Source organism: Podarcis bocagei (genome assembly GCF_964188305.1).
Source record: "Podarcis bocagei genome assembly, chromosome: 6".
NCBI lineage: Eukaryota > Metazoa > Chordata > Lepidosauria > Squamata > Lacertidae > Podarcis > Podarcis bocagei.
Window position 1 is genome coordinate 98,774,360 of NC_138130.1, and position 10,203 is coordinate 98,784,562.

The 10,203-nt window shown below is 47.1% G+C and overlaps 2 protein-coding genes across 2 annotated transcripts in view; both read left to right on the forward strand.

Annotated features, from left to right (window-relative positions):
• Positions 1-8,977, forward strand: part of INTS4 (integrator complex subunit 4) — a 42,131-nt gene extending 33,154 nt beyond the window's left edge. The window contains exons 17-23 of the mRNA XM_081197334.1: positions 139-219; positions 784-914; positions 1,842-1,901; positions 3,143-3,302; positions 4,695-4,838; positions 6,514-6,634; positions 8,242-8,977. Coding sequence (XP_081053460.1) covers positions 139-219; positions 784-914; positions 1,842-1,901; positions 3,143-3,302; positions 4,695-4,838; positions 6,514-6,634; positions 8,242-8,435 — 891 coding nt within the window. The 3' untranslated portion in view covers positions 8,436-8,977. The remainder of the gene's footprint in view (positions 1-138; positions 220-783; positions 915-1,841; positions 1,902-3,142; positions 3,303-4,694; positions 4,839-6,513; positions 6,635-8,241) is intronic.
• KCTD14 (potassium channel tetramerization domain containing 14) overlaps positions 1-10,203 on the forward strand; it is an 87,335-nt gene that overhangs the window by 51,877 nt on the left and 25,255 nt on the right. The gene's annotated exons all lie outside the window — the stretch shown is intronic.

Below are 10,203 nucleotides of genomic sequence, written 5' to 3' on the forward strand. Positions count from 1 at the left end.
CCCTCACAACGTCCTGAGAAGGAAGGCGAAATTGCATCCTTTCCTCCGTTCGCCCTCCAGCCCAAAGAGCCCAGCTTAGGTTTCAACTCCCGGGTTGCACAGGCCATATTGCAGTTAATTCCTGGACGTCTCTTTCAGGCTCTCCAGGAGAAACTGTGGAATGTCGCAGCCCCACTGTATGTGAAGCAGAACGCCCTGGCAGCAACCGCTGCAAAACAGGTAAGGCAGGGTGGAAAAAACAAACACGCATTTCACAGAGGCAGAAATCGCTGAGCATTTGTAGGCTCCTTGTGTGTGTGTGGGTTTTTTTACTTAATTATGTGCTATTGGCTTGCAGATTCCAGGAAAGCGAGCGGCCCTGTAGAGAGCTTCCTTTAAAAAAAATAAAAATAAAAATCTGATGCTTATACAGTGGTACCTCGGGTTAAGTACTTAATTCGTTCTGGAGGTCTGTACTTAACCTGTAAATGTTCTTAACCTGAAGCACCACTTTAGCTAATGGGGCCTCCTTCTGCCGCTGTGCTGCCGGAGCACGATTTCTGTTCTCATTCTGAAGCAAAGTTCTTAACCTGAAGCACTATTTCTGGGTTAGCGGAGTCTGTAACCTGAAGCGTATGTAACCTGAAGCGTATGTAACCCGAGGTACCACTGTAGTAGCACAGAAATGCTAGTATTTTTGCCTCAGTCTGTCTTGAACTAGTTCTGCAGATTCCCGTCTGTCTGTGCAAGTACCCCGGTGGTAAATCTGTCCAGAATTGAGAAAAGTGCTGCTTCCTTGTCTAGATTATGGAAGAAACGTACAAGATGGAGTTCATGTACAGCGGCGTTGAACACAAGCAAGTGGTCATCATCCACCACATGCGGCTGCAGGCGAAAGCCTTGCAGCTGATAGTCACGGTGCGGACTACGAGAGGGTAAGGGAAATCTCTGAGCTTCGGGATGTTCTGGACCTGAACTGCAAGATTTAAATAGCTGGAGGCTATGATGTGGTTGGCTGTGGAAGGTTCAGAAAATGTTGGCTACTGAGCAGCTAGTGGGGTCAAATAGCAGTGATGTTGGATCCAAGTGTAAAGGTAAAGGGACCTCTGACGGTTTGGTCCAGTCGCAGACGACTCTGGGGTTGTGGCGCTCATCTCGCTTTATTGGCCGAGAGAGCTGGCGTACAGCTTCCGGGTCATGTGGTCAGCATGGCTAAGCCGCTTCTGGTGAACCAGGGCAGCGCACGGAAATGCCATTTACCTTCCCGCCAGAGTGGTACTTATTTATCTACTTGCACATTGACGTGCTTTCAAACCGCTAGGTTGGCAGGAGCAGGGACTGAGCAACGGGAGCTCACCCTGTCGCGGGGATTTGAACCGCCGACCTTCTGATCGGCAAGCCTTAGGCTCTGTGGTTTAACCCACAACGCCACCCGCGTCCCTAGCATGACTCAAATTCATTAAGAACTCTCTGATAGTAAGAGCTGTTCTAACAGTAGAACTGTAGATGCTTTAGTTGAGATGCCCTTCATTGCAAGGGGCAAGATGACCCTTGGAGCCCTTCCAAATCTACACTTCTATGATGGCATGATTCTAGGATCTCTGCTATGCTATTTGAATGGCATAGGGATGCGGGTGGCACTGTGGTCTAAACCACTGAGCCTCTTGGGCTTGCCAATCTGAAGGTCGGCGGTTCGAATTCCTGCGACAGGGTGAGCTCCCGTTGCTCCGTCCCAGCTTCTGCCAACCTATTTATCTTTTTTTGTGTTTTTAATATTTTGTTGGAAGCTGCCTAGAGTGGCGGGGGCAACCCACTCAGATGGGCGGCACATAAATAATAAAATTGTTGTTGTTTGTTTCCAGAGTGGAACCTCTCTTTGGAATGTGCGAGAAGTTTTTGCAGGAGGTGGACTCTTTTCAGAGGTATGTTTCCTTTTTTTAGGGACTCATGCTTTGTACCTAGGCTCTATCACGTCAGACTGCAGGTGGGAACTCAAAAGGACTCAGTGCTCATCTATAAAAAATAGATTTAAAGCCCCCATTCAGCTCCTTATTGGCAGCTGCGGAGCTTTCACCCAAACAAGCATGGTTGTTTTTTTCCTACAGCTGCGCAGCAAGCAACCTTTTTCACTATGGGCTCTTTCTGAGCTTTTACTTTGAAAGGCCCAGGCAAACCGTACTGGCCCAAAAATGGAAGCAAGAAGAATTACCGACGATTGAAGAATGGAGGATGAAGTTAATGGACTATGCAGAACTAGATAAACTAACAGGAAGGATTCGAAACCGGCGGAACCATAAATTCACGGAAGACTGGAGTAAATTTACGGACTATTTGAAAAGTATTTGTGAAGATCAGACGACGTTTGTAGGTTTGCAAGAAGTTTTGTGAGGAGTATTATTGGAAATATTGCAAAATGGAGAAGGGGAAGGATGATTATGAGGAACGGCTAAGCGAGCTGGGCATGTTTAGCCTGGAGAAGAGGAGGTTAAGGGTGATATGATAGCCATGTTCAAATATATAAAAGGATGTCACATAGAGGAGGGAGAAAGGTTGTTTTCTGCTGCTCCAGAGAAGCGGACACGGAGCAATGGATCCAAACTACAAGAAAGAAGATTCCACCTAAACATTAGGAAGAACTTCCTGACAGTAAGAGCTGTTTGACAGTGGAATTTGCTGCCAAGGAGTGTGGTGGAGTCTCCTACTTTGGAGGTCTTTAAGCAGAGGCTTGACAACCATATGTCGGGAGTGCTCTGATGGTGTTTCCTGCTTGGCAGGGGGTTGGACTCGATGGCCCTTGTGGTCTCTTCCAACTCTATGATTCTATGATTTCTTAAGAGATGTAAAGGCAATATAAAGTTAAGAAATGCATAAGAAGTGGTTAAAACGGTGGATCATCAGAGGTGCTGATGGAGGTCTAAAAAGATTGTATAAGTGATAAGTTTTGTGGTACATTTTATAATTTATATGTTAAAATCAATAAAGATATATATAAAGAAAGGCCCAGGCAAACCATATGGGATTTTCTTGTGGGTGAGACTAAGGTTGCCCCAGATACGAGTCTAGGGATTCCTTGGGGGGGGGTGTCCTCTCTGAGCAGAGGGTAGATCAGGATCTGCTTTGCCTTCGCTCCCAAACTTTCCCCCACACTCTCCCTTTTTCACAGATGTTTCATTGCGGAGCTCCCTCATATGCAAGACAGTTTTGTGGACAAACTCCTGGACTTGATGCCCAGACTAGTAACGTCAAAGCCTTCCGAAGTCGTCAAGATCCTACAGGCAACGTTGCGGCAGAGTTGCTTCCTTTCCCTTCCTCTCCCTGAGAAGGTGAGTATCTGGTTGGCAGCTGGGCAGCCAACTCTTAATAATAATAATAATAATAATAATAATAATAATAATAATTTATTTATACCCTGCTCATCTGGCTGGGTTTCCCCAGCCACTCTGGGCGGCTTCCAACAAAACACAAAAATACAATAACCTGTTAAACATTAAAAGCTTCCCTAAACAACTACTTGAAGTAATTTTAAAAGCAGCTGTTTAATGGTATTTGCATGTTTCTTATATGAATCACCATATAAACATACTTTATAAATTTATTCATAATGGATGCGATGGAATGACCCTCGGTTATGTATTTTCTGATGTGCCTTATTTATTTTTATGACTTTTTTATGCTTGTAATTATATAAATCTTTTCATAGTGTAAGCTGAGCATTGTTTTAGCTATGTATGATCATATGTATTCCTAATACAGTGGTACCTTGGTTCTCAAACTTAATCCGTTTCGTAAGTCTGTTCCAAAACCAAAGCGTTCCAAAACCAAGGCGCAATTTCACATAGAAAGTAATGCAAAATGGATTAATCCGTTCCAGGCTTTTAAAAACAACCCCTAAAACAGCAATTTAACATGGATTTTACTATCTAACGAGACCATTGATTCATAAAATGAAAGCAATAAACAATGTGCTGCGGTCACACAGTCAGTCAATCAGTAGCTGAACTGGGTTCCACGCAGTCACAAAAACAAAACTGCAAAATAAATAGCAAAAACAGCCAGACCTCAGCGTGACACTCAAAACAGAAGTGTGGCACTCAAAACAGAGCATGTTCGGCTTCCGAGAAAAGTTCACAAACCGGAACACTTACTTCCGGGTATGCAGTGTTTGGGTTCCAAGTTGTTTGAGTACCAAGGCGTTTGAGAACCAAGGTACCACTGTAAGCCAAAATATGACGGGGGGGGGGGTTGCCTGTGCAGAACACCTCTTTCCTCCTCCCTTCCTAACTGAGCAATCAAACTAGGAAGGCTCTAACCATGGTTTCCTACTTCATCCAAACCAGGAAACCATGGTTCCCAGCTACAAAACAAAGCAGGATGTTAAGATGTGCTTTGAAGTTGCAAAGGGTATCATTTATGGAGGAAGGCTTGCTCATATCTCAGTATACTAAGCAGTGATAATGATCATTTGAACTACATTGTACTACATTTCTAGAGTCTGTTTAAGAAGTGGAAATTGTTTAGGGTTCTCGGCTCCTGCAGCTGTTTTGCTTTGGCCAACCACATGCACACTGCAGCTCTTTCGCCGCCTCTGTAAATTGACAAACGACTGAATACATTTTTCCAAGCCCAAATAAAAAAAGGGGAGGGGGTAACAAACAGGAATTTTGAGAAGTATGTGTGGAAGTGTGTATGTGTGATTTGGCATCTTCCTTCTGCAGATCCACCGAGCGACTGCCACCATCATTGAGCCGGCAGGAGAATCAGACAACCCCTTGCGCTTCACGTCGGGATTAGTGGTTGCGCTCGACATTGATGCAACTCTGGAACATGTGCAGGATCCTCAAGGCACTGTTAAAGTTCAGGTAAGGGGAATAAAAGCATTAAGGATCGCCCCAATGGTTGGAACCAGCTTTTATCAACCTGGGCGCCCTCCAGCTGTTTGGGACTCCAACTCCCATCAGCCCCAGCCATCGTGGACTTTGGTCAGGGATGATGGGAACTGTAGTCCGAAACATCTGGAAGGTGGCAGATTGGGGAAGGCTGCCTTAGTCCTATGCCTTCACGTGGAGCATGATGAAGTAGAGACTGAAGCAGCGCCACGCTTTTAGGTGGGTGGGAATAGGAGAAAAAACGGCTTCTGTCTGCAATCCAAGGCAAACCTGTTTAATTCGTTTTTTCTGAAACAATAAAGGGACCGAAACATTTGTACTTCTCCAGATTTTGCAGTGCAGTTCCGCAGCCAAGTAACGTGTACTGGGATAAAGCGTGCCTTAAAAATTCAAATGCTAGTGAAAAATAACACACGCAAATTCAGTATAATGGAGAAAGCAATAATAATAATAATAATAATAAAAATAATTTATTATTATTTATACCCCGTCCATCTGACTGGGTTTCCCCAGCCACTCTGGGCGGCTTCCAACAGAATATTAAAATACAATAAACTATTAAACATTAAAAGCTTCCCTAAACAGGGCTGCCTTCAGATGTCTTCTAAAAGTCTGGTAGTTGTTTTTCTCTTTGACATCTGCTGGGAGGGCGTTCCACAGGGTGGGTGCCACTACCGAGAAGGCCCTCTGCCTGGTTCCCTGTAACTTGGCTTCTCGCAGGGAGGGAACTGCCAGAAGGCCCTCGGCACTGGACCTCAGTGTCCGGGCAGAACGATGGGTGTGGAGACGCTCCTTCAGGTATAGAGCTTTGCAAAAATCTGTATCTTGGGCAAAATTGAACACAGAAATGTGTTCATTAGCAGAAGTGCACACTGAAATGCTGATTAATTTTCACGAGGACTTTAAAAACAATAATGGCAAACTGATGTAGAAATGTAGAGGAGTGTACTTAAGACTGGAAAAAACAAGGAAACGAGAGAAACCGAAATGGACAGATTTGCCCATCGCTAGAAGTGGGTGTCGGGTGGGTGTTTGGGGGGAGGGGTCTTCTCGCTTCAGCAACTCTTTTTTGCACATTGTTGTGGGTTAAATCACAGAGCCTAGGACTTGCTGATCAGAAGGTTGGCAGTTTGAATCCCCCCGATGGGGTGAGCTCCCGTTGCTCTGTCCCACCTCCTGCCAACCTAGCAGTTCGAAAGCAGGTCAAAGTGCAAGTAGATAAATAGGTACCACTCCGGCGGGAAGGTAAACGGCATTTCCGTGTGCTGTTCTGGTTCGCCAGAAGCGGCTCAGTCATTCTGGCCACATGACCAGTACACCGGCTCCCTTGGCCAATAAAGCAAGATGAGCGCCGCAACCCCAGAGTCGGCCACGACTGGACCCTAATGGTCAGGGGTCCCTTTACCCTTTACCTTTATCTGCAAAGAAACTGAATGCAAAAACTCCAGGCAGCCACGAAGCAGCTCATGATGCTTTGTTGAAGGAAGAGTCCCTTACCTTGGGGAAGCTGGGCTGAAACTGTGCTTTCGTCCCCCTTTCAGTGTGCACACGATTATGCCCTACATAATGCGAGTAACGTTTGCATAGGGCTTCTGTATTCCTGACTCCCTGTGCCTCAGCACTGACAAATCCCACTCTTCCCTTATAGGTTGTATACCCTGACGGGCAGGCACAGCTCATCCATCCTAAACCAGCAGACTTTCGAAACCCCGCTCCCGGAAGGCACCGGTTAATTACTCAGGTTTACCTCTCTCACACTGCCTGGACAGGTAAGGAGGATGCTGGATCCAGTAGATTCTGCATGGGGAAGTCTTTACCGTGTAGGTTTCGCTTGAGCACTTAGGGGTTCTGTGGCTTCTTTCTACTGCTGGCATTGGGCGGAAACCAATGCAGCAAGTCGCCAGAAAAGGCACATGATATGTGATTGGTTGAATCAACTGCCCGTCTCCCAGAAAATGCCCTGCATTCAGTGGTAGAGAAAGATTTCAACATGGTTCAAGCTATAGGAGCTCGCTCTTGTTGGCTCAACAGGTTATATAGAGCAATAGACAATTGCTTGTTAAAAAACAAACCAGACTAGCATAATTTAAAGTTTGTGATGCAGTACTTCATATATGGAGAAGCTACAGTCTTTCAGATATTATTGCACTCCCAATTCCCAGAAGCCTCATACAGCATGGCCTAAACAGGAATGATGGGTGGTGGATAACAACAACAATTTATACCCTGCCCATCTGTCTGGGTTTCCCCAGCCACTCTGGGCAGCTCCCAACAGAATATTAAAAACACGATAAAAGATCAAATACAGTGGTGCCTCACAAGACGAAAAGAATCAGTTCTGTGGTTCTCTTCGTCTAGCGGTTTTTTCGTCTTGCGAAGCAAGCCCATTAACGGATTAGCGGATTAGCGCTATTAGCGGCTTATCTGCTGATCGGATCAGCTGATAAGCGGCTTAGCGGCTTAGAAAAAGGGGGAGGGAAAGGAAAAAAACCCAGCAGGAACTCGCAAGACATTGTCGTCTTGCGAAGCAAGCCCATAGGAAATTCGTTTTGCGAAGCACCTCCAAAATGGAAAACTCTTTCGTCTAGCGAGTTTTCCGTCTTGCGAAGCATTCGTCTTGCGGGGTACCACTGTATGAAAAACTTCCCTAAACAGGGCTGCCTTCAGATGTCTTCTAAAAGTCAGGTATAGTGGTGCCTCGGGTTACATACTCTTCAGGTTAAAGACTCCACTAACCCAGAAATAGTACCTCAGGTTAAGAACTTTGCTTCAGGATGAGAACAGAAATTGCGTGGTGGCGGCGCAGCGGCAGCTGGAGGTCCCATTAGCTAAAGTGGTGCTTCAGGTTAAGAACAGTTTCAGGTTAAGAATGGACCTCCGGAACGAATTAAGTATGTAACCAGAGGTATCACTGTAGTTGTTTATTTCCTTGACATCTGAAGGGCGGGCGTTCCATAGGGCAGGCGCCACCACCGAGAAGGCCCTCTGCCTGGTTCCCTGTAACCTCACTTCTTGCAGTGAGGGAACCGCCAGAAGGCCTTCGGAGCTGGATCTCAGTGGAACTGAATGATGGGGGTGGAGACACTCCTTCAGGTTCCACAGGTTCACCCACCCCTGCCATACTGCTTGTTGCACTCAATTTGTAGTTTAAGACAGGGGTGCCTAACTTTTGTTTTTGACTTTAAGTCTGCCTGCACTGGAGATCAGCTGCCAGAAACCACAGGAGGGGGAGAGCGCTGATGCTCTCAGGCCCTGCTTGCGGGCTTTCCTCAAGCAGCTAGTTGGCCGCTGCGAAAGCAGGATGCCGTACCAGGTAGTCTAACCTGGCAGGACTTTACTTAGCTTCTTATAACTCGCTCCCTTTTTACACCCCCAGAGCCCTGTCAGATTGAAGTGCGGCTGTTGCTGGCGTATGGTTCGGATCGAAACAAAACACCCGCGAGGCTCTCGCGCACCACCTGGGGAGACAGTCTGGATCTGCCCCCTCAGGCCGAGAATGGCATCGAGGGAACCATCCCTTTCAGCAAGCCAGTCAAAGTTTACATCATGCCCAAGCCTGCCAGGCGGTGATGGCTGCCTTTTAAGGACCCTTTTTTTATTGATACGATTCCTGCGGGAGATCTGAGACCCTTCTAAGCTCGGTTGGCACATGCACACAGAAGATCAAGGTGGGACTGCGGTGCAAGAGGAGGAAATCACCCTTAAAATCGAGCGGTTTTGTCTTGAAATGTTTCCTGGCTGGCAGAAATTGAGACGCCCCTGGATTGAATCGACCACCAAACCTGCTTCCCATCTGACTAATCGTCAGAGCTGCTGCGAATACACAGAAGGCTTTCTGGGTGCCCCGGTGCTGCTAAGGGGTTCGTGAGAAGCGTCCTCAGCCATGCCAAGGACTCTTCTACACTTTCCAAAACTCACAGAGGCCACAGGCTGGCTTCCGATTGAGGAGGAAACACATGGCTGGCAGGATGTTGTGGGCAGGGGCTCAGCAACAGCCAAGGGCTCCTGGCATCCTCCATTGAGAAAAGTCCCGGAGCCGATTATTTCTCTGTGCCTGCTGTATATATATATATTAAATTGGATGGGGCATTTCTTTTCCTATGAGCTGATAACTGTCTACAGCAGTCGTCCTTGAGAACAACTCCCTTATCTTAAAAGTGTGGTTCTCTTGCCATTGGGACCACCATTAATTTATTCAAGGCTCTCCGATTTTTTAACATGTGCTACTGTGCCTCACAATGTACTGTATTTTTAACTCTATAGGACGCACCGGACCATAGGACGCACCTTGTTTTAGAGGGGGAGAACAAGAAAAAAAAAATTCTCCCCCTCTCTGCTCAGAGCCCCTTCAGCGAAGCGGCAGGAGAAACGGAGCCCCTTCCATTTCTCCTCCTGCTTGGCTGAAGGGGCGCTGCACAGCTCTCCCTCTCTGCTAAAGACAGGAGAGTCTTGCTCTCCCAGCTTCAGCAAAAGGAACCTGAAGCCTCCGGAGCGCAGTGCGAGTTCCCGCTGTGCTCCGGAGGCTTCAGGCGGCTATCCCTGAAGCCTGGAGAGCAAGAGGGGTCGGTGCGCACCGACGCCTCTCGCTCTCCAGGCTTCAGCGAAAGCAACGCGAAGCCTCCGGAGCGCGGATGGAGTGCTCCCTCTGCGCTTCGGAGGCTTCGCGTTGCTTTCGCTGAAGCCAAGGAGCCTGCATTCGCTCCATAGGACGCACACACATTTCCCCCTAATTTTTGGAGGGGGAAAAGTGCGTCCTATAGAGCGAAAAATACGGTAGCTGGTGCCTGCTGCAAGCCACATCCCTTTGGTTAGCTGTGCAATTTTGGTTACTTTATAAATGCATTTAAGTAATAATAAACATCTGCCCCCAGTTATCCAGGTATGGAACGGACTAGCAGTTTAAATAGTGGGGGCCTCTGGTCAGGCAGGTTGACCCCGACATCTGAAGGCATAAATGGACATGTTATTCCCACATCCCCAGAGCAGACTCCCACTCTCCCATTAACTTAAAACAGTGTTTCTCAAACTTGGGTCCCCAGAGGCCGTTGGACTACAACTCCCATCATCCCTGACCACTGGTCTTGCCAGCTAGGGATGATGGGAGTTGGGTCCCCAGTTGTAGTTGGACTACAAATTTGAGACAGACAGACTTAAAACTTCCCCGGCTGGTCAACTGCATGTGCTACTACACTGCGACAAAAAACATGTCCTTAAAAAACTTGGAGCGAATGTGTGATGTTGCCTGAAGCCCAATATCCCCAATACTGCAGTCCTACACAGCTCTGCATTAAAGAAACCTCACAATGGCATCTTGCCTATGGCTTGATTAGCCTCCTGA